Consider the following 25,287-nt stretch of genomic DNA (forward strand, 5'->3'; position numbering starts at 1 on the left):
GTTTTATATAGCTGCAACCTGATTTCCCAACTCTTGTACTCAATGCCCCAGCTGATGAAGGCAAGCATGCCATAACCTTCTTAATCACCTTGGCAACCCGTGTTCCCACTTGTGGACCTGCACACCTGATCCATCTGTATGTTAATGTTTCTACGGGTTCTGTCTTGATCCAGTTACAATAATCTAGTAATTGCAATAAATGAAAGTCTAAAGAATGAATGGAGTATAGAAAGAAAATAATCCAGAGGATACTGTACGTACATCATGTAATGTATTTAATAAATCAGAGTAAACACATCATTACAAACTGTACACAATTCCATGCTTAATTGGTTTCCATATAGCCATTAGCTGCTGAAAGTGACAAATATTATACAGGAAGAGCCATATGACAGGTACAGTGCAAAGATATGTAGGGGATTCACTCATTCTGGGGAGAGAAAAGTGAAAAAAATCTTAGTACACCCCCCTGCCCCCAAGGTTGCTAGTCCTTGGTACAGAGAAAGTAGACTAACACTGGAAAATTTGTCAAGTCCAACCCCAGAACTACATTGGCGCCTAGATTTCATGCTGTAGTTTGGTAGTGCCAATCCCAGTGTAGTCATTTATTAGGAACATTTAATTATCAATTAACAGTACCACAAAGCCCACCCTCGCCTGAAAATAATCTTTCCCCTTCATTTTTCATGTTCCAAATAAGAAGATCCTGAGTACAACCTGCATGAATATACGAATGTGCTTGCCTCAATCACAAATCAAATATCTACCCATCTTACTGACTTTTCCATTCTCCCACTTTGAACCTAACTAAAAGTTCATAAACTGACTGCCGTTACTACGCTCAGGACAAACATGTGCAATTGTGATTAACCCCTTTCTTCATTAAATGTTCTCATTACCTTCTCCCACCACAGTTTCTCCTTTACACACATGACTATAATGACTTGGGAAGTCTCCCATGCTGATCCCTGCCCCTCCCATCTCACAACTGCTAGCAATGACACTGAGTTGCTGGCAGGAAGTGCACTTCTGGACTGGTCCTGCCAGTTCAAATCCACACCATATTTTGCATTACATTAGTCTAGGTGCAGATTCAATCATCAATACAAAATCAACTGGGATGCCCAGTTTAACCGTTTCAAAATCACTTGCATAAAAATTTGGCAACTTCCCCATTCCTCTATCTGCTAATTCACTTACCATCAAGGAGAATTGGAAGCCACAGCTACACCGGTCTAAACGAGGTTGTGCTAGTCTCGTCTGTTTTGGGTTCTGCATCTAAAGGTTGAAATCCCCATGCCAGAAGGGTTTTAAACACTGCAGCTGATTGAGATGCACAGTTTTACAGCAATGGGAATTTAATGCAAAAAGTGTTATAAATTTCACTACAATTTACTGACCATTTCACAAATTTAGTCAACATTAAAGGTTTACCAACTAAAAGTAAACCATCATCCTTAGAATGAACTGACCAAAAATATTGTACAATGACAGGCAAAGGATGGACGATAAATAGCCTCTGCATTCATAATATGAACATGAAAATGCAAAATATCTTCCACAGAAAAAGCCTAATTAATCTAAAGGGTTGGTTATACATTGCATAAATACAATGCTGTCAGTCATGTCGGTCAAAAGCTATAATATTATGAGGTACAAATTGCACAAAGCAATGATGAGTATGGCTTTTAGTTAAATTATGCTTTGACCAATCTGATTTATACAGCCCCTGGGTTAAAATTTGTGCATGTTGCTGAACGAAGGAGCATGGTTAAAACTATTCACGTACGTGAGAATTCATTAGCAATTATTTATGATAGTGTAATGCTCCATTGAAACAGTAAACAAAAACTAAAAACAGTTATATTGTGAATCGTGATCAACAGAACTTCGATAATATCCTGCTGACAAAGTAGAAAACGTGATTTTAAAAAATTAGATTTAGCCCACTTACTAAAGCTAAATAAATATGGACCTGCTCTCTGTAAATATTTCATAACTTATTGAATAGCCTGCTTCTGTGCAGTACCATTCAGCCCATCGCATTTGTGCTGGCTCTTCGAAGGAGCTACCCAGTTAGTCCCACTCCCTTGCTCTTTCCCTATAGTCCTGCATTTTATTTCCACTTCAGGTAATACTCACTTCAAGTGCAGAGCAATAAGCTACAGTCTTTTGGTTTCAGCTAAAATCTCTGGTCACTTTCATAATCCCAGGAAGTTTGACCATTAAAACCTTTCAACATCAGCCTGGTGCCTGATCTTTATCCCCTTCCTTATACAATCTAAAGACTTTCTAAACCCAAGTTCGACATCACCTATCAAAAACATACTGACTTCCCTTGCCCTCTACCATACCCATTGCAACTTTCATTTGTTTCCCTCACTATGGGTCCTGTACCATTACCAAGCTTGCTCAATAATTCAAACCTTATTTATAGCTTTGGTGCATACAAATATCCTTTCTAGCCCCCCCCCCCAAATCCAATGCAGCAACTTTAAACAATGTTTCCCTGACTTTGCATAATTTAGAAAATACTGTTGAACTTTAGTTTCTACATATTTCTGCTGTTACCGATACATTTCAGTTATACGCACAATTCTAACCAACTGTTATCTGCCTGCTTTAACTCCCAGAAAGCAATATTTTGCCAGCAGGTATTCAGGTCAAATAATGAAAATAGCACCCAGAAAAAATAGCATAACTGCTGCAAACATATAGGGCAGAAGGAAGGTATTTTAATACCCAAAATTGTAAATAATATTAAAAAAGCATGCAAACATAATACTGACAGAAAGCCCAGACCAATTCTGGTACATATCCAGAACAGTTTACTTTTATATAAAAAAATCTGTAAATAAAAAAGGGGAAGAAAAACTAATCAGTTGTTGTTTTCTTTTGTTGTTATGGTAACGAGTTGTTTGGCTGCCTTGGCAATATCATATGCACACTGGATCACTTGCTGTGTTACCAGTTGGATGTCAGATGTGGGACCAGGTTCTGCCGGCAGTGCTTTCTTGCATTCTGACTGGAGTCTGTACGCGCTCGAAGTTAATAGCCTCAGTGAGACCCGAACCATCTCTGAACGAGGTTTCTACACAGTGACAGAAACAGTCTTGATTTGTTACTCTCCACACAACTTAACAACCCATGTAATCAACAGAAAAATATGCACTGTTTTCAAAGTCCCGATAATGTGACAAAAAATTAGAAAATCTAACAATACTGGGGTGGCACAGTGGTTAGCACTGCTGTCTCACAGCACCAGGGACCCGGCTTTGATTCCCAGCTTGGGTCACTGTCTGCGTGCGTTTCTTCCGGATGCTCCGCTTTCCTTTCACAGTCCAAAGATGTGCGGGTTAGGTGGATTGGCCATACTAAATTGTCCCGTAGTGTCATGGGGACGAGCTAGGGTAAATGCATGGGGTTATGGGGATAGGGCCTGGGTGGGATTGTGGTCGGTGCAAACACTATGGGCCAAATGGCCTCCTTCTGCACAGTAGGATTCTATGAGATATGTAGTAACTTTACTTTGATCAGTTGGGTTTCTGGTATGCACAGAATTAATGACCATATATAAAATTCCCACACCGAGCTATGGAGGGGTACACACAGGTAGCTGTGGTAGCGTGGTCCCTTTAAGGGAGGAGACCCTGAAGGCTACATGATCAGACCAGACTCCAATGGAGAGACAGTGCAGGAAGATGAGCCAATTGGGTGCAATGGCACGTGTCCTGGTCTGGAGACACCTCAGTTGGAGCCAGGGAGGAGCAGAGAATAGAGATGTGTTGCAGTTCTGTCAGACCCTTGTTTGTGTGTGTGTGTATATATAAATATCATTGGTAATAACTTGAAACCACAACTAGTTGCCTTTGAAGTTATTGCAGCAGTGATCATGTTAATGTTTCAGTTGATAACCTTTCTTTAGAATGGGGAAAAAAGTTAGAACAGTGGTTTGGGCGGGGGGGGGGGTGGGGGGGAGAAGAGTTGGACTTCATTCACATTAATGTACTGCATTTGGTGTTCATGATATAGACCACTCCACAGCAGAAAAACCAAACGCAGATAATTTAATCACTTTGCAGAACAGCTCCATTCAATCTGCAAGCGTGCTTCCAGTCATTTGCCATGATAATTCACAGCTTCATTCTCACTCTGACCTCTGCGCTCAGCCTTCAGTCCTAATGAAGCTGAATGCAAGTTCGATGAACAGCACCATATCTTGCAATTAAGCATTTCACAGACTTCTGAGCTCAACACTTGTTCAACAATTTCAGATTATAACTACTGCTGCCAACTCTTCAGACGGTAATTGCTGGCAATGATCCTACTTGTGTAGGATTTTCAGCTTCTCCAGACCCATCTTTCATTTATTTTCTTGTCTTATTACCGCTCTCTGGCTTGCACCATTATCACTTTCTTCATTTAATCTGCTCTGCCATCTACTCTATCACACACATTCCCTCTTCACCTTTCCTTGCCTCTGCACTTACTCAAAACTCTTTCATCCAAACTGGAAAAGGTTAGAGATGCAAGGTCATCAACCTTTCAAACCCACAACCACTTTCATCCAGAAGACCAAGGTTAGCAGACACATGGGAACGCCACCTGAAGGTTCCCCTCCAAGTCACACACTATCCTGACATGGAAATATATCAACGTCCCTTCACTGTTGCTGGGTCAAATTCCTGGAATTCCCTCCCTAATAGCACTGTACTTACACCTCAGGTACTGCAACTGCTGAAGAAGGCAGCGCAACTCCTCCTTCTCAAAGGCACCTAGGGATGGGCAATAAATGCTGGCCTAGCCAGCGATGCCCACATCCCAATAATGAATAGAAACTGAAATGCTAATTCTGTTTCTTCCTCTATATCTGCTACCTGACCTACCGAATATTTCCAGCATTCTTTTTATTTCAGATTTCTAGCATCTGCATATTTTCCTTTGATGTGAAGTTTGCACTGTCCTCTAAAGAAGACATCCCACTAATCTAAATACGAAGGGCAAGTTGGCAACATCAGTTCTGGAGTTTAGTCAGCTATACTAGAGCCACACAGCCAGTAAATTTCTTACTGCTTTACTGCCAGGACCACCTTATCAATCAAGGCACTGACTTGCAGGATTTACTTGGTGCCAAGTAGGGACAGTATCAACTCATTTGTAGATTTACCACTATGTTGGATTAGTAGTCTTGCCTGCAGGTCAATCACTAAATGTACTCTGGACTATTTGCAGAACTTCCTGGCTTGGTATCAGATCAGTGAGGCCACCAGAAGGTTGCCTTTGTTCAGTATTTCCATTGCCAGGTGTGACATTATGGAACCACTTATAAACAATAATTTGAGCTCTCACCAGGAGACAGTAGATAAAGTACGTACAGATTGTCCTAGAACATCCTAAAGCGATGGAATGAATGACCTTTCAGATCTCTTAACTTTCCACAGCCTTCACTAGACTCATGCTACCTTTCATCCTTTCCAATTCTCTTTTCCAACCTGAACTAGCAGCTTCTAGCTTGTCATTTGACCAATCATTTAACTTTACCTGAAGATTTTACTTATTGGAATTAACATCATTTTGTTTAGGGAAACTAAAATATATATATTTTTAAAAATGACTCACCTTTGGAAAAAGAGCTGCCATCTCAGCTACAGCAACATGTATCCTTTCCGAGCAGGGCATAAAGCTAATGGGTGAAATAGCAAAACAGCAGAGGACATAGGGGAAAAGGGAAAAAAAAGAAAAACCATTAATCACTCAATTAATATACTGCTGGGTGACTGGAATTAAAGCAATATTCAAGCAAGTCTACACTAATAGTATGGCCATTTAACAAATTAATCCAGGGATTGAGATGGGACATGCAATGCCAATGATTCTCTATGGCAGGGTGTCCAATCTGGCCCTCAAGTGCTGACAATCGGGCCCACAAAGCCCACCTAACACAGGTTTACTTGTGCTTAAATTTCTTAATAATTGGTTTGTATTGACTGAATTTTGTACTTTTGGTCTGGAAATAGCTGTTCTTAATGCCATTGCCTCACTGGTGGATAAACCTTAGGACAAGAACATTGTTGGTATCTCTTTTAGGTACCAACCAAATAAACAAACTCAAATTAACTTAGGGACATAGCTTAAATTAAGGGAACGTTAATTTAAACCTGTGGCTAAGACTCCATGATACATCAAAGACACAAAGTTTGGGCTTGATGCTGTTTCTAAATAGGATGAACATCCACATATTTTTAAACAATGGTATGGGATTCTCCAAAAGCTTGGTGACTTCCACTGTGTGGTCAGTTTGGTACTAATATACAAGACTTGGGTAGAGTTGGTTGATCTCAGTCAGGACAATAACAGAGGCTTTACAATAACTGAGGCATTACAACTAATCTCAGTGTTCCTTGGTGAGGGTTCTAGATTCGGTCCACTCACTGCTGCTGGATAGTTTGTATGCGGGTGAGGATTAGGCATGGTTGCGATGCCCTTCACTTGCCAATGTTTGTATCCCAAACTCACATTAAGAATAGCTAGTTACTCAAGCTACCAGGTCCCATCGAACCACATTCCAAAATAAAAATGCTTGATTACACCTCCTATCCTTCTCCCAGCTAAGACCCCTTATGGAATCAACTTTCTTATGGTTAACTTACACCTATGCAATGTTAAAATTTAACTTAGTTAAAAATCTCTCGAAAAAATGTTAAAAGTGCAAAATATGCATACTATCCCAGTGACAGGGCATAAAAATGCCTAAATCAGGATTAATGTGCGTGTGTGACATTAGTGTACCTTTAAGAGATTTTTTTTCCTAATCTTATTTTCTGCATTTGCAAGCAGGCCTTTTTGGCTTCAGTAGTTTTTTCATTATGTTGCTGGCTGGAGATGTCCTTTTACTGCTGCTTAAACGGGGAATTGTTTATTTTTACTGGGATATTTATGACTCTGCATTGTTAGGAGAAAAACTGGTTGGCAGATCAGGTGATAGGAGTGTTTTTCATTTTCAGTTTGCAGCTGTAGGTTTGGGTTAGTTTTAGAAGGGACAGCAAGCTGAAAAGAAGTCTCTCTCTCCCTGGTTTTGTAAATTCTGCGGGTTAGCTGAAAGCCTTCCTGGAGTAGAAAATCTGCCGTTGGTGGCTTGACCAGAGTCTACCTGGGGTTCTGGGAAACTGTTCTGACTTCAAACTGTTCTGGGTGTGTCAATAGGACTACTAGAATTTACAAGACTGAGAGTTTTCAATTCTCCAACAAAGGACTCAATTCCAGTATGGAATTCCAGTATGGAACAATTATATTGTTATAAAGGAGGCCTGGTTCAAAGAAGGGCAGGACTCGGCACTAAATATTCCTAGGTACAAGGTATTTACGAGAGACAGGAAAGGAAAAAAAAGTGGGCGGAGTGGCAATATTGATGAAAGATGGTATTACAGTACTGGAGGGAGAGAATTTTTAAAAATTCATTTACGAGATGCGGGCATCGCTGTTTTTCAGCTTGCTGTTGCCTATTTCAAGTTGCCCTCAAGAAGATGGTGGTGAGCTGCCTTCTTGAACTGGTGCAGTCCCCAAGGTATAGGTATACATGCAGAGCTGGCAGAAAAAACTATGACTGAACATTGGGCCACCTTCAAAATGTTAACATTGCAGGCAATGTCAAGGTATATTCCCTTGAACAGGAAAGGTAGGACAAATAAACCTAGGGCAACCTGGATTACAAGAGTGGTAGAGGTGAAGATGAAAAGGGAGAAGTGTGCGTGTGACAGATACCAGGTAGAAAATACAATGTAGAATCAGGCTGAATATAGAAAGGCCAGAGGGGAAATGAAAAACTGATAAGAAAAGCAAGACGGGAGCATGAAAAGAGACTGGCAGCTAAGAAGCCAAGGTCTGCTGTAAGCATACAAATAATAATAGGGTGATAAAAGAGGCTGATTAGGGATAAAAAAAGGAGTCATGCACCTGGAGGCTGGAGAAATAGCAGAGATATTAAACAAGTACTTTGCATCTGTCTTTATATAAGAGGATGCTATGCAGGCCAGGGAGAGAGGGGAGCTAACTGTTACACTTGTCTAAAACAACTGGTGCGGGGGAATACATAATCAGTAGCAAAGAAAATAAATGAAAAACCTATATTTCAACTTTACAAACGCTATACGTAATGCAAGTGTACTTGGTGAACAGACAGAGGACTAATAAAGTTTGTTTAACAAGAGGGTGTCAAAGGAAATGAAATGTACTGATTCTGACCTGCTGTGAACTGTTTTGTATTGATTTCTGAGATCATTACCCTGTTCACCCAAGCCCAATCTGTAGCCTCAACTCATGCGAGAGAGAGAGAGAACAGAGTGGGCAGCAGAAGACTTCCACACATGTACTATTCAGCAACAGGAATTTGACTCGGTAAAGGCCACATTGAGGTCAATCAGTTCTCACTCCATGCGTCAGGCTGTTAGATTCTATTTGGCATTTCTCTCAAGAGACAAAACTAATCACAATGATAGTTAGCAGGCTAAACAGTTGGCTGGCTTTTAAATTAAAAAAATGTTACTAGCACAGGATATATGTAAGCAGTGCATTAAATGGCCAATCCAAAAGCGTTCATGTTCTAAGTAGTGCTAGTAATTATTCGGCATGCCAATATTTGGAAAATGTTAGGAGGGACATTTATGATTGGCAAGAGTTACACGAACTGTAAAATTTATTGAAGTAGATCGAACTGTTGAAATATGTATTATTTTACATGGAGATTTTATTCCTTCCCCCACCCAAAACAAAACATGAAATCAAGTTGTGGGGTTCTATCAGCCCTGCAACACTTCACCCATATAGCTATTCTTCATGTGCAAGCATGGATAAATATAGGAAGCTATTTGACATAGGAGCACTGATCCTTTTCTTCTCTGACATCCACAAGTATCCAGCAGGAATACTGAAATTTGGGTTGACATTGCCTCCTTTCCCTAACTCAGTGGGCAAAAGATGAGTTGAGGCACTCCTCACATTGTAATGATTGAGATGAGATAACACAACACAACCTGGGATCTTCCAATTCTGCATGGTTCAATGCCACACTAGACAATCTATTTACCCGCTAAGGGAGATGCACACTTTCAAATTAAAACAAGTGGCAGGTCTAGTTTCTTGGAAGTCACAAGACTATAGTATGGTTTTCAGAGGCTACTCCCATAACAAAATAATCTGTGTCCATTTTGGTATCTCCTTTTTGATTTTGGAGAGTTGGCCACATGTGTCTCTGGTGTACAGGCAATACCAACTCATTGAAGGCACACTCCATGACAACATGTGATCAATGTTGGAAATAAATCCAAAGGTATTCAGGTAAAATAACACCTCTTCTGAAGAGGGTGTGGCTCCAAAATCTGTCACTTCACACAATAGTCCATTTTAACTTCAACAGTGGACATCAGTGCTCAAGGATATCACAGCTAAATCCTAATCTGTCCTCATCTGATATTCAAATATTGACACTTTCTAGCAGAAGCCACGAGATGCAATTAAAGGTCAAAATCATGGCTGATTTTGTTTTTTGCTTGCTCAGAGCCCTGGTAGCCAATTTAAGAGAGTCAATTTAACAAGTCAGCACAGACCTAGCTCTGGAATTTTCTTGTTGCATGGCTTGTTACATACTATGTTTTGCACTTATAAACTGAACCAGTGGAAAGCTAAAGCCAAAGAGGCTACCTTTTCATCCATTGTAATGCACATGACAATTACCATTTTAGTGTATAGTCATCTCAATATGCAAATGCAATACGAATCAATTATTTTGTCGTTTCTGGCCATTGTTAAGTTTGTGTGCATCATTTCTGTAGTGGCCACTGTATTTAATTTTCTTTCCACTAGGCTCATTACTTCTGTTAACAAACCGCAATGACAATCATGCAGGGAAGAAGAGAAAAGATGGAGTGCCTGGGAGGCAGAGACAGAGGTCAGAGTACCAGGTGGCAGGGTCAGGCTGCTGCTGCAGGGTCAGAGGCTGAAGGGAAGTTTTGTCGGCCCGCAGAACCAACGTACTGAAACAGCCGAGGCTGTGCCTGAATTTGCGCAGGCTCTCCCGTTCAATCTGTCTGCTGGAACGGAGGGAAAAATAAGGATCGGAAGCAGATAGGGAAGAGAAAGGGAGAGAAAAAGAAAGAAGTGATTGCACAAATGAAATCAAACTACAAGTGGAATGAAATTAAAATGAAAGACTTCAAATGGAAACAGTGTGGACTATAGCCAGTAGCAGAGTGCACACAACTCTGACAATTCCAATATATCCACATATATACTGCAAACTTAGTAGTAGATTCAGACCCACTTCCTTTTTACTTTTTCATTTTGTTGACATGTTTCTTAAACAGCATCAACAACAGATGAGAATGGTGAATGTAGGCTTCCGAAATAAATTAAAAAGACAGTGTGATGGATCAAAACACCTGTGCCTGCATGTGAATATATTAACTTGATCGATGACAAGAAAGTCTGTAAACTTTATGGGACAGAACAAAATCTACAGAGAAAGGGCAGACATCAAATACAGAGGGGCTACACTCTTTTTGTGCCAAAAATACCAATCATTTGTTCCAGTACCAATATTAATTTAGTTTCCTAAGGCTTTAGGATCAGCAAGTCCTCCCAAGTCAGTACTCTCTGGTATAACGAAGACTTGATATTTTATGATGGCATAAATAGCCTGCAAGGTGTGGAAATAAGCCACAGAGACCAGGACAATCCTGGTTTGAACCCTGGTGACATTGATCTTAGCTAGGGTGTGCTGTGGGAATACTTGTAGTTAATCTCCGCATTCCTGGAACAGAAAGAGAAAAAAAAAAATGCCAAATGGCTCAGCAGGATTATCTGGTGACCAGATGAACGAATGTTCATAAGGTCCCAGGTTCAACCCTTAGGGAAAGGAAATCCTCCTTTCTGATATGTCTCTAGTGATCTCTGCTGGAGTATGTGGGCCCATGGATAGCATCTGGCTTAGCTTTAGTGGCCAAGTTTCCCACCTTCGTGATTGATATATGAATAATGGTAAGTTGGGTGTGGCAATAGAAGAGGTCTGTGGAAGCACAACTCGGCATGGAGGCATCACTTTCAGGAAAGAAGCGAGAAGTAAACCCGTCTATGCTATATTTGCAAATGCAGATGCCGGCATCAGGCTCAGTTGTGGTGGCTTTCCACAAACAAATTGGTGTCTGGATTCATGTAAAGATTTTGCTAAAAATAATACTGAAAGACCCAAGTGAACATTTATGGCCTAAAGCCCAGGACACCACAAAGTTTGAAAAGAAAAACAATCCACAAAATAATGTTCATTTGGGCTAATCACTGGAGTACTGGTGTGCTCATTAACACTAATCAGCACCTCTAGCAAAGGAGGAGGAAGAAAATTAGGAAAAAACACAAAGGAAATAAATTCATAAAACACACATTGTGCACTGAACTGGATGATTAAAAGGAGATATGATGATGACGACGACAATACCACCTTAATAATATATAAGTTGCAAAAACAGCTTAATACCCCTTTGTACGGTTTAGAAAGCTGTCAAATCACAAACCACATAACAGTGGGATCACACAGCTGAAACTTAGATGCATTCACACATACATTTTTCACATTGATATATATAGAAGGCATATGGGAGATGCTTAGACTACAGCCACATCCTAAAGGGATAGGCAACATTAACTTGTGCCATTATATAAACACAATGATTTGGTTATAGACTTGTCATATTCGCAGGAAAAAAAAAAATCAAAGAACAGGATGGCACAGAGGAACAGATAAGTCTTTCACTCTGGGATCCAGATTCAAGGGGCGGCACGGTAGCACAGTAGGGGCGGCACGGTAGCACAGTGGTTAGCACTGCTGCTTCACAGCTCCAGGGACCTGGGTTCGATTCCCGGCTTGGGTCACTGTCTGTGTGGAGTTTGCACATTCTCCTCGTGTCTGCGTGGGTTTCCTCCGGGTGCTCCGGTTTCCTCCCACAGTCCAAAGATGTGCGGGTCAGGTTGATTGGCCATGCTAAAATTGCCCTTAGTGTCCTGAGATGGGTAGGTTAGAGGGATTAGGGGGTAAATATGTAGGGATATGGGAGTAGGGCCTGGGTGGGATTGTGGTCGGTGCAGACTCGATGGGCCGAAGGGCCTCTTTCTGTACTGTAGAGTTTCTATGATTTCTATGATTTCAAATCCAGTCCAGATTGATGAGATGAAAATCGCCTTTCTGTTGCTGTTGGCCATCACTGTCATCATCAACTCCTCCCACTCCACCTTCCCAAAAAACATGCACTTGACTCCTCTCGGCTTGTTGCCCCGGCTCCAACCTCTCTTTCCTCTCTAATGTCCTTGAATGCATTGTTGCTTCTGAAATCATTGCTCATCTTTTCTGCAGCTCCATTTGAATCTCTGCAATTAAATTTCCACTTGGTGTAGGACCCGAATGGACCCAAGTAAATTCAGATACCATCCTCTTTGACTCTGGTGCATTTTCCCTCCTTGACCTCTTAGCAGCCTTTGATATAGTTGACTACAGACATCATCCTCCAACATTTCTACAGTCCAGCACAGTGGACCTTCCCTCATTTGATTCCACAATTGGCAAGAGCTTACCTATTTGATTGCAGTCACAGTACCTCGAGTAAGGCTCTTCCCACTCTCGTACCATTACATCCAGTGTTCCTAAGTGCATCGTTGACTCCTCTCTGCTTTTTCATCAACATCATCTGTAGATATGGCATCGGCATCCACATGTACACTTGTGATATCCAGCTCTACATCTGGTTAATCTTGCATGCTACTTGTGCATTCAAAATCCATACTAAGACAAAATAAATCAGTTTACCTGTCATGCTTGTTTTCCTGTGCAGCTCGCAGCAGCTCCTGAATATTTTTGGTGATTTGTTCTGTTTTCCGAATTACATCCTCTGTGCTTGGGAGTGTGGAATCTGGTTCTGCATCTGGATTATCCAACTCCAGCATAGGGTTCTCTTCATGCCGTCCTACGCTTTTTAGCTTACCCTTTCGGCAAGAGCTTACATTAGGCAAGAAGAAACAAAACAAGTAATTTATTTTAATTGAGACTAACACTCTCCTTTAACAGGTAGGAACTCAAATATACCGATATTTCAACGTACAAATTATTTACAATACCCTCGACTTCACTAACTGCAGAATTGTTGGGCGAGAAGAGAACATTTCTTTGTTTCAAAAGAATAGTATTCCATTTATATTATGAATAGTATGATCCTGGTCTGATAGTGTCAAATATGTTAATGTTACAACTTTCCTTACTGGGCCTAAACTTCTCTTAGATGTCCACACTAGCCTCCCATATTAAATCGCTACCCTTGCCAGCAACGCTGCCTTGTCTCAACCAGAGGTTGCAAAAACACACATTCTGAGAGGGTGTTTCCTGTTCTAGAGACATATAGATTTGGTCATTTATATTCCAGGCTACCTCTGAAGATAATAGCTGCGCCGTATAGGGAGCGACAGCTTTTTGAAATGCATATCCAGGCTGAAGGTCATTGTTAGGTACTAACAATCTTTATCATCTTTTAAAAATGGACTTTACTTCTGTCTTCTATCAGCTGCATGAGCAACTTTCCCTTGGTATCTTTCCATAAAATTATTTTAAAAACATTCTAGCAGTGAAAGATCAAATCCATCCAGAGTAATGTTTAACCACCATAATTAAAAAAATAGCCTGTTTAAAAATATTGATTAGTCATTGCTGAGAGTAAATATATCCAGATGTGTATTCTCTCTGCATAAAAGTGAAGGATGGATTTTATACTTTGTTCTTTCCCAATCTGGAAGGCATGGTGACCCCTCGGATTTCAATCAATACCACTCTAATTTTTAAGAGGCATACACGAATAGTAATCATGGGATATTAGAGATTCTCTCCCATTTTCCAGTGGGATATAGCCGAGTCTCCAACTGTTGTGATCACAACCTAGAATTAACTGATAAATGCATGCAAACTGATGGCCCTTGGCACTGATACAACATACCACACTACAGTCACAAGGGTTAAAAATACACAAATGGAAAAAGAGCGAAACCTAGACAACACAAGATTAAAAACATGTATCCACTTCTAACAATTAGTAGCTTAAGTCACTACCTTTTTTCCCATTTTAACATTGTGTCACCTTTTGGATGATACATTCTGCATGTATTCAAATTCTGCATGTATTCAAATTTTAAAAATTATTAAATGGACACCAAGCCAAAAGACCTTGTGGCAAATGCTATTAGTGGTTCAATGGAATTTCCCACTAGACTAAAAGGAGAAATTTCATATCATTGCAGCGAGATTCATATGGGAACTATATAAATGCATGCATTACCCCCGCCTCAATCACATCCAAAGAAGTTATCCTTTAATTCAATTACCATTGCCAATAAACTAAAAATGTTATTCAGAGGTGAATTGCAAAGCAGTGACAGATGGGGTTTGGATATTATTTCTAAGCTATTTTGAACCCTACATAGGTAATCATGCGGACCTTCTCAATGCTTTATTGTGCTATACTTAATCCATACCCAGCCTCATCTGGCTCCAAGTCATTTGCTGCATTATCGTAGTCACTGTCCGGCATGCTGTTCTGTTTCTCAAGCTTTGATGCCTAAAGAAGTTAAAACAAATCCCAAGATACAAAAAGCATAGTAACTCCTCAAGTGTTCACACAGATTGACAACTATCAGGTGACGTACAATCTTGATTCAGACAGAAACTAAAAACAAAAAGAGCAAAATGCTTGAAGTCAGTAACAGAAAATGCAGTGGAGGGTTAATAACTAAGCAATATTAAAGCAATGCATTTATTCTTTAAAATAAGACTGATCTCCATTTCCCATTCCCAAATTTGAAACAAAATTATTTGCAAGTCTTCTGAATCAAGTTTTGCCGTGGCTGCAATTCAAACATATTTTAATGGGGGGATGTGGGGGGAAGAGAGAGAGGGAAGAAAAGAGAGGGGGGGGGGAAGAGAAAGAAGGAAAGCGGTGCAGTAAAAGGGAGTGTTTACTTCCTTCTGCCTACCATGATTTTGCTTATACTCCAAGGGTCTATTGTGTACACCATGTCAAGAAAATGTTTTATAAGCATTAGTATATTTCTCAACAGAAAAAAATCCTGATAAAGGTTATATATTACAGTTACAGAGCATAAACGATCCCAGTAAGAGCAGATTCTTATGAACCTGAGCCAATGAAGGTCAAAAATGCAGCCTTACATCAACTTGCATGTGTATATTAATTTTAACATAGTAAGACATCCCAAGGGGCTTTCAGAAGAGTGTTAACAAAACAAAATTTGACACTTAGCCCCATTAAGAGATATTAGGGCAGATGTTGATTTTAAGGAGCTTCTTAAAGGAAGAAAGGGAGGTAGAGAGGTATAGGGAGGGAACTCCAGAGGTTAGGGCCTTCATGCCTTTGAAGGCACAGCTGCCAATGGTAAAACAATTAAAATTTGGGGTGCTCAAGAGCCCAAACTAGAGGAGCATAGAAATCACATAGAACTGTAGGAGGTTCTAAAGATAAGGGGAGGGGAGTGGGTGGGTGAGGTTAAAAAAAATGTCCAGCTTGGACATTACATCATCCTGGTGAGAAGGTCAATTTTAAGAACCATGTCATGCCTCATATTTTAACCCTCATTTTATATTTGCATAATTAGTCAAGATTAAGACCCATTTAATTATGACAGATGTAATTTTAATCAGCTGTTTTATAAATATGAGTAATCTTCTCATTCTAGTTGAATTCAAATAACCTTTAAGCAAATTTTTTGAAGATATAGTTAAACTAAGATATTTATGTAGCTGACTGCCAGTTGCTTAGTGTATTCATGTTTCTCTTCACCTTGCATATTGCAAAATATTATTTGAAACTCAGTTAAGAAATTCCACAATATTAGCAATTCTTAAATAACACACTGTGCCAGAGCATGACAGAAAAACATTCAACATGAATCAGCTTTCCATTCAAGTAATTAATTCTTAAAAAATGGACAATCTGACTTTGGAAGAAGAAAGTTTATTTTAGTTTCAAAACCAGTAGACTTAAGAATGAATACATGCTACAATGTGAGATTAATCAGACCATGCTCAAGGCAGGATGCTAATGACACTGTGGCTGGTACCATCTTTACAGGAATAAGACGCCCAAGAACGATTGTCTAGATGGATTAAATTTTTTTAAAAATAGCTCATCCAGGCATCTGCTTGGAGATTATAGTAGATCCCAGTAGCCAATGGTAAATCAATTGCTACAAGACTTTTTCCATATTGGAATGAAGGATGGCACAAGCCCAGCACTGTAAGTGGTTACCCCCCTGGTTTAAGATGCCACAATCACCACTATTAGGCTACTGGGCTATGAAATCTTTGGTAGATAAATAATTGGCACTATTTTAAGGGCTCCTTCTGTTCAACCAGCAGCCAGTCACAGTTCATTCAAAGCATTACTAAAGTCCAAAAACTCCTTAGTTATGGAAGCATAATTAGAAAATGGAGCAAGCTTTGACGTCAACTGCGATCTTCTTCTGAAAGCTTTCACCTCATGGTACAGCAACCAAGTTGCATGAAGATCCCAATTCGCTTTTATGCATACACTACGTGGCATTGCAATAGAAAATGGAACTTTTTGTTCTAATTTTAACCAGTGAAAAAGCACATCAGATTTCCAAGTTAGTTTACGGGGTAGAAAAGGAATGTTGAACACTGAAAATCTGTACCCTGTATTAATTTAAGACAATATGTTTTAATTGTTAATTTCAGAATGTCACACATATGCCACCAAGAACATATCCTTTATTTTTTATAAACACACATTATCCTTCCAAACTCAGCCATCAATAGTTGAATTAGAATATTTTATATAAATGACTCAATGTTATTTTCCCCTTGGATTGCTCGTTGCAAGAGTAAACCATGACAGCTGAGCTCCTCTGATGGCTGTGTGTGTTAATCCAGTGCGTAGAGAGGCATATAAATTCAGATCATGCCCATTCTAACCCTGAACTATGATTTAGCTGATCTCAGCCAGCATGGAGTTTGGGTGCTATAAATGTCCTCAGTGTCTGGATTTGGTACCAGCTAAGGTTCTTGCTTCTGATCAATATCCAGCGATCCATGTTTGAAGTGTGGACTTTGGGTAATGACAGGATTGTTTTGGCTGCGATGCTTGCCAATGTTCAACTTCAAGGCTTACACATGTAAAATGGCCATATGAGATACTAAAAAGCGACCAGTGCTCATGGAATCATACGTCATCAAGGAATCAGTGCCTGCAGGAGCGAGGAGGGGAGAAAATTGGGAAGAAAAAATTATAGCCACTATAATTATACTGAAAGTTCCTTATTCAAGTTTCTCACATCCCTTCTTGAATGTGTTGGTGTATGGCTCCATGGGCACAAGTAGCGCTTCAGTACCTTGCCCAAGTGGCCATTCTTCACATATGAGCTCAGGCAGAGTGCTTGCAGGTGATTTGCCTGCATCACAGCTGAGCTTAAATCCAGTCATCACCCAACACGCTTGCCCCCATAAAAGTATATATTGCTAGTTAATAAACAGGATCTTAGGCCCTTTAGATCCATTTCCTACCCCAGTTGGAGGCCAGTTGTACCCTTGCTTAAATTAATTGAACAAGGAACCAGAGATTGAACCTATGACATGCCTGCTCTATATGCTCAATACAACACAGTGCAGTGAATTCACCCACTAATCATCAGGGTAGCATGATGGTATCTCTTGAATGGAGATCTAATACCTGTGCTGTAGCAAAGGGTCAAGCTTTGATGGCTGAAAGGCTGGTTAAGCTAGGTGTGCATTGCAACCTGTGGTTTGGGAGCAAGCAGGGTTAATAAAATGAAAAATAAAAACTGAAAGGCAGAGGAGAGTAATCAGGAATATGCAGTGGGTGAAGGAAACTCCAGTGAAAGTGACTATTCATGCAGACTTGAAAGAAAGGAAATAGGTTAAAAAATGGTGGGAAAGAGGCAGCAACAGGCACTGGAGATGGTCACCGCCTCCTCCTATGCACAGACCAATTGAGAAGGTACTTAACCCTTTGGGTGTTCTCATCCCGGGACCAGGAAAGCGTGGAAGGGAAGGAAGGTAAAGATGAAGAGGAGGTCACAAAGGCACTCCTCCCAATCTGAAAGGGGAAAGAAGAAACACTCGGGCAAAAATTAAACATAAGAAAAACACAACAAAAGAGCGACTCCACGAACTGTAAACCAATAGGTATGCCAAGTTTATATACGCGGTCTTTAACTGATTACGTTTTCACTGGGTGTTTGAAAAACTAAGTTGCAAACAGTTTTCAAAACACAGTGAACAAAACTCATCTCAACTGAATATGCTGGCTTACTTGGCATGGTTACCTTCAGAATATTGCAGAGAAGATATGAACAATTGCCAATTGAAACATTAAATACTGTATAAATATTAGTAGTTTGCCTCATCCATCCAAAGCTCTGCCCATCAAATGTACTCAAGTGAAGTATATTCCTCTGAATTAACTCAAAGCTCTTAAAATGCATGAAGCCCCACTTACTGGAATCTATTCATTTCTTCCCTGTTTTGTTTGGTGAGAAACAGGGTTAAAACACACTGCCCATGTGTAATCTTCTATTTGGCATCGCTATGTTTGGCTTTATTATATAATTGATGGGGAAAGTCATGCTGTAACCAAAGGCAGGAATTGATGCAAAATGCTTGTTCCTGACCAGTGATTCAAAAAGAAACGAAGACCAATGAAACAATTAGAAAATGTAGGATTTTTTATACAAACATCCTCTTTATAAAGATTAGCTACATACAATGTGAAGGTAGTAGACAAACTATTTTGGACTGCACTTAACTTGTACCTTTTGGAATTACAAAAACATAACAACTGGTTTACCTAAAGTGAGGTGAATAAAAACAAATGCTTGTTCACCTATTTTTATTTGTTTTTTAAAAACAGCAACTCAAAAAAGAAGTCACAGGAGCACTAACTATAACAAATCCAAGGAGAGCATACTTCCGTTATTGTGATAATACTTCTGATCTCAAAAAAGAGAACTATGACAAACTAATAAAGCAAGGAAATTCAAATTATGATGCGTTACAAAGTTAGATTAACATAAATTTGATGGGCAGATGATGAAAAAAACTAATGCTACTTTACAAAGGACAATTCTTTCAACATGTTCATTTTCAAGAATCATAGGACAATTTAGGTTTTATGACTTTCACTTGGCATACCTACAAACAAAACAATTCAACAAGTTGACATTTAAAAGCAACAAGACTTCACACAAACACAATTCTGCATGCTACTTTTAAAATTAAGTTAATGACCAAGAATGACACATTTTGGCAATTTATATAAATGCTTATTTAATAAATCCACTGGGATTTTTGAGAGATACAGAATATCAGGAGGATGTATTTTGTCAATGACCCATTTACCCCCAGTTCAGTCTAGTTCAATCGTAACATTAGGACCTCTGCTGTTTGGAACAAATTGCTCGTGTGGTCACCAAATTTTATCCTGGGTTACCAACGAAAAACCAACGGAGCAATTAAACGTAAAGCATAAATAGTGTGTATTTTTAAGGAAACAAAAATAATTTTATCCCAGCTACGTGCGAAAAAGAAAAATTGCAGGGGTTGGATTAAATAACAGGATTGCAACTGATCAGGCAGCTCTTTCAAAGAGCTGGTAGATAGGAAGGGCCAATGGCCTCCTTCTGTGCTGGAGGTTTTATGATTCTGCACTGAATTCCACCAAGTAAAAATTGCAATATTGCTAAATGCCAGGTTATTCTGTATTTAAACTCAAATAATTTTGTAGTTTATTGAAATTTAGTGCAACCCATATCATTCTTATATAAAACTTGTGGAAAAGAAATTTTCAAAGGTATAGGCTGAATATTCCAATCTCAGGATCAACCCAGATGGCATACAAATTGAACAAATTAGACATAGTCCAAATTTTAGTACAATTTTACATTTAGGTTACAAAAGAGAAATTGTTACCCTAACACAGATGTTCTCCCACATCAAAGGAATAGTGTAATTCAATATTCCCCAATGCAATGCCTGGATAGAAGCTATTTTCTCAATGCATTTTTATAAAGCTAACTGCAGCTTTAAAGTATGAATAGTGGAATGCTTTTATAAAACCTAATATTTAAAGATTCAAAAACAACAAATGCACTGTACAAAGAGTCAAAAGTACCACCAACTATACTGCTTTCCCAATTTGCACAATAATGCAATGAGTTTAACAGGTCCCAGAGGGGAGTTAACCTGCAACATTAGCAAAATGAACAGGAGTATCAATAAAAGTAACACCTACAGACTCTTAAACCTTTAAATATTATATTTTTCATAGTGGTTCAACTACCTGCTACAACTGCAAAATATATTTTTAGTATTTTTTATATATTTAGTAGTATTAAATGAGATTTTGCACTGATGGTTTATGTAAATTGGAAAAACTAAACAGTTCCAAAGATAAAATGTCATCAGGTTATTTAACAGGGTAATTAAAGTGTTTATTTTAGGAGGGTTTTTATTCTCAAAGATTTTAAATTGTTAAAAGCAAAGCTGTATAAATTTGATTTTATTTCCTTCACCAGCTTTCTCCCTTTCAATCCCTTCCCTTCTGAAGGCAAAGGTTCTAAACCCTTGCTCAAATGATCACAGTCCATGTACCAAGAATTCATAGAGGATCACTGCAGCCAAGCCCAATTCAGTTCTCATCTACCAAGCAGTGTACAATTCTGTCTCAACTTTAGTTAGGAGTAGCAAACCTCTCCAGCTGAGGTATACAGCTGAACTTCACCTGTCCAACTGAGATCAGATAATCTGACACAGACTCGGCACAGAATCTGAAATACGGCTGGTCTTATTGGTTCAATATTACTCTCATGGTACACAAACTGAACCATCAGGGAGAAGCTGAAACTTATATCTGCCAGATTAACCTGCTTGTTTCAAGAACGTAATTAATAGGATCTTCATGACTTTAACTCAATTCTTGCACAAAAGCAAAATATTGTAGATACTGGAAATATGAAATAAAAACAGAAAATGCTGGAAGCATTCAGCAGATCAGGCAGCGCTTGTGGAGAGAGACAGAGTTAACATTTCAGGGCATTGACCCTTCACCAGAATGATTCTAATGAAAGGACATCGACCCGCTATGTTAGCTTGGTTTCTCTCCATTGATGCTGCCTGACCTGTACAATACTTGCATGCCATCTAGTGCCACAAGCTGGCATTTTCTTTCACTATTAACATTTGGTCAAATAAAGTTTAGGTGAAGGTCTATTTGGATCTATTCCTTTCCAATTGAAATATGATGTTAGCACAACAGTCCTGGAAAAAACAACACTGAAAGGATCAAGGTTTAAAGGCAAAAAGGGGAACATGCAATGGGGTCAGTTATATTCAATTCGGCAATTTTCAATAATTAAATTTTTTTTTCGCTTTGCAACAATAAGGAATAAAACAAGAAATTGACAAAAAACCACAAGACAGCATTTTGCAAGCCAGAAAAGAAATTCAGAACTTGGGACAAAGAAGAGGAGAAAAAAAAAAGCACAACTTGCTTACCAGAGCTGACGGCGATTTACTTACGTGTTCAGGGAAGGGCTGGAGTCCTGCAATACTGTCCTCTGGGTATGTGACGTCCCCAATTGGGAGATAGGGTTTCTGACCAGAGCCTGTCTCATACATGGACATAGGCCGGCTGCCACGTGCAGACGGGCGCCGTTTTAAGGACGAAGGATTGGAGGGACCTGGGTATTCTGAACTGGAGGGAACTTGATAGATATTCGTAGTGACCTGCCGCCTGAGGGTGGTGTTTTCACTCTGCAGCGTTTGAAGCTGAAAGAAATTTTTTTTTAGCCAATAATCTTTTCTTGTATCAAGCAATGCTGGACAAGTTTCGGCGATTACTGCAATGTGGATCGTGCACGTCATAAATGAAATGTTGCTCTAACAAATAAAGCCAGAGAGACAGATAGAGGAAATAAACAAATGAACATTTCAGTAGGAGGAGCTGAAGCATGGACTAAATTGCACATGAACACCACAAGTTCCACCTGGAGGTTGAATGCTTCCATGGCTCTATCCCATGGATAGACCAGTTTCTCTGGTGCTATGAATGCTGCGTAAAGAACTTCCTGTTCTATGTTTTTAATATACAGTACATAAGACAGATTTGAAAACAAAGACATCTGCAAAAGGTCAGCTGGTGCCAGTCCCTAATTTATAGGTTTTCATTGTGCTAATTTTTGAGGTACTCTATCTTCAGTCTCTCGTAAATAAAAATGTATTTAAATAACACAAGAGCCCTTTGGTTACACGGAATAAATATGTATAATACGAAGCTGTAAGAGTTCTTTAACATTTATTACAACAGATAACAATAATATTTTTCAAGTAATCTTAATGACATTAACACCAATTTCTCCTGCTCCTTTGATCTTTGGCAGTCTTTCTGCTCCACATCTCTGGGGCTCGATTTATATCTCGCAAGGCCACAAGATTCTGTCCGAGTAGGTTTTCAATGCTGTCTCTCCCTATTCATCTAAATCTCAACCTCATATATTCTATTCTGCACTGACCCCTGCTCACCCCATCATTGTTGACCTCTATTAGCTCCTTGTCCACAAAAATCTTGTCGTCTTCAAAAACCTTGACTTGCGGCCTGCTTCAGCCTATACTCCTTGCCATAGGTCTTGGTCCTCTGACTCCCCCCTCCCTTCTTCCCAACATCAAGTCCACAGGTGCATTGGAATTTTCATCTTTAAAAGTGCTACATATTTTCCCTGATCTCCAGTAAAAAGGAGAGGAATCACAGTTTCTGCTAACTATGGCTACAAAAAATAGAATTACTTAATAGAACAGTTTTGCCCATGGCATGGTCCCACAGATATTGATTAGATAAATATCAGATATAACTAATCATCATCAGTTATGTATCTTTTGTTGGTGTAGGCTGTGGAATAAATGATGGGCCAGAGCAATGGGAACCAATTTTCTCTTAGAATCATAGAATCCCTACAGTGCAGGGGGCCGTTTGGCCCATCAAGCCTGCACCGACAATAATCCCACCCAGGCCCTATCCCCGTAATCAATTTACCCTGCTAATCCCCCTGACACTAAGGGGCAATTTAGCATAGCCAATTCACCTTACCCCACTCTGGGAGGAAACTGGAGCACCCGGAGGAAACCCATGGAGACACGGGGAGAATGTGCAAACTCCACATAACAGTCACCCGAGGCCGGAATTGAACCCGGGTCCCTGGTGCTGAGAGGCAGCAGTGCTAACCACTGTGTCACCATGCCACCCTCTTCAAAAAATAAAATGGGACCTTTTACATTAAGCTGAGAATAGCTCAGTGTTTCACAGAACAAAACAAAATGACTTAATATCTTTATATTCACCTGTCCCCATATTAACTCTGGTTCAAGTAAAAAATCAAGTGACTCCGATCACTGACTTGCCCATGCTAGCAGAATCAATAGTTTGAATTAAAACATAAAATACTGAAATCAGCAGGTCTGGCAGTTCTGTTGAAAGATCAGAGATTTGAAACAACTCTATTTTTCTATTCATAGATGCTGCCAGACCCGCTGAGTATTTCCTGCATTTCATGTTTTAATTTTAGATTTCTAGCAGCCACGGTAATTTGCTTTTGCAAGAGTTGAAATTACAATTCAAGCTCAGGACTGCTGGAAGGTCCAGGGGAATTGCAGTCTCTCGCTTTGGTTCCCATTGCTCTGGCCCATCATTTATTCCACAGCCTACACCAACAAAAGATACATAACTGATGATGATTAAATTTAAATACTTTCTCCTCCTTACTTTCCTGAAGTAGCATTTCACCCACATTGTCCATCTTCATCAGTGAAGAACTGCAATGAGGGCCAACTATCCTATTGTGGCACTGGGGGCTTTACTGATGAGCTTAATCCTGTATCACACCAAAAATTGAGTCATTGGGAAATAGTAAGCAGGAACGCTGAGTATCAGTTTTGCTCAGCTGGTAACACAGCTTATTCACTTCTTGTAGGTACAAAAGTTGAACACAGTTAAACGTAACACTTCAGTATAATACTGAAGGAATGCTGCAATGGCAGATGGTTCATTAAATCTAGGCCACATCTTCCTTGTCAGGTGATGGATAAGATCCTATAAACACTATTTAAAGGTGCTTTTCCAGTGCCCAGGCCAAGGTTCAACCTTCAACCAACATTTCAAAAGTAGGTAAACTGGCCATACATTACATTTGTTGTTTCTGGGATCTTGTTACACAAATTGGCTGTTGCATTTACCCAGATAATTGGTCATATACTTTGTGAAGTGTTGTGGGATATCTAAGGTGGATAAAATACACTATATAAATGAAAATTCTTTCTTTCACAAGTGATATTCTCTGTGGCCACCCAACTAACTCAGCAGAGACCAATCAAACCTGGAACTTTCCAGTTTTTAAAACAAGTTTTCATTCAAGGGCAACTATTTTAATTGTGATGATATACTTTAATTTATTAATGGTTACACTGAAAAAAAAACAGCTTTTATGTTGGATGGAGATTGTGTTTGGATATGAACTCTTGATCCAATTAAAACTTTTAAAATATCTTATGCCTTAAAAATGTTTAATGGGGGCTGTTCACTCTTATAGGAGACTGCACGTTTTAAAATATTTCACCAGGGTTAAACAATCTGTCAGTTCCAACCCATTAGTTGGTGAATGAGACAGAATAAGGCAGATTAAATTTCAGTTCAGAGAGAATTCTGGCTGCCTTTAATTTTGACTACCAATACAAATGAATATGAAATTACTCTAACCTCTTGTACAAGGGAAAATAAAGTGAAAAAGGAAGTTTAGTGTTGTCTGCAAATGCAATTTTAAAAAAAACACCGTTTTGGAAATGTCATTCTATTCCCTGTAAACTGCTCTGACATTTTCATGAATCACTGAGCTGAATTGCTCAGGTTTCCCCTCCCTCTCCTTCAGAGACTGTAAAAAGCTTCCGTTACATCTCTCAACCACACATGCTGTAATTTCAGATCCTGCTACTGTCTGACAGCTATTGTAAAATGGTTATTGTATTTCCTTCTCCACTGAGCTTCAAGTCCCTGAACAGATTATATCTGCGTCAGATCATGATTAATTTTTAATCATCACTCATTGAATTATCACTATTGTAATTTCACTTTCTGATCAGCCTGCTTGACATTATTAAAACAGCTGCCTTTT

General features: G+C 39.4%; 1 protein-coding gene across 16 annotated transcripts in view; it reads right to left on the minus strand.

Moving 5' to 3' along the window:
• Positions 1-250: 250 nt before the first annotated feature.
• Positions 251-25,287, minus strand: part of git2a (G protein-coupled receptor kinase interacting ArfGAP 2a) — a 72,471-nt gene continuing 47,434 nt past the window's right edge. For 3 of the 16 annotated variants that reach the window (XM_078227290.1, XM_078227292.1, XM_078227293.1), the window contains exons 15-21: positions 21,650-21,898; positions 18,081-18,170; positions 14,557-14,639; positions 12,848-13,036; positions 9,954-10,085; positions 5,620-5,683; positions 255-3,091 (exon numbers count right to left, since the gene is read on the minus strand). In XM_078227290.1, coding sequence (XP_078083416.1) covers positions 2,879-3,091; positions 5,620-5,683; positions 9,954-10,085; positions 12,848-13,036; positions 14,557-14,639; positions 18,081-18,170; positions 21,650-21,898 — 1,020 coding nt within the window. In that variant the 3' untranslated portion in view covers positions 255-2,878. Of the gene's footprint in view, positions 3,092-5,619; positions 5,684-9,924; positions 10,086-12,847; positions 13,037-14,556; positions 14,640-16,030; positions 17,302-18,080; positions 18,171-21,649; positions 21,899-25,287 lie in introns of those variants that run through there. The other 13 variants (XM_078227295.1, XM_078227305.1, XM_078227303.1 and 10 more) reach the window with 11 other exon arrangements.

The sequence above is a fragment of the Mustelus asterias genome, chromosome 13, assembly GCF_964213995.1.
Source record: "Mustelus asterias chromosome 13, sMusAst1.hap1.1, whole genome shotgun sequence".
NCBI lineage: Eukaryota > Metazoa > Chordata > Chondrichthyes > Carcharhiniformes > Triakidae > Mustelus > Mustelus asterias.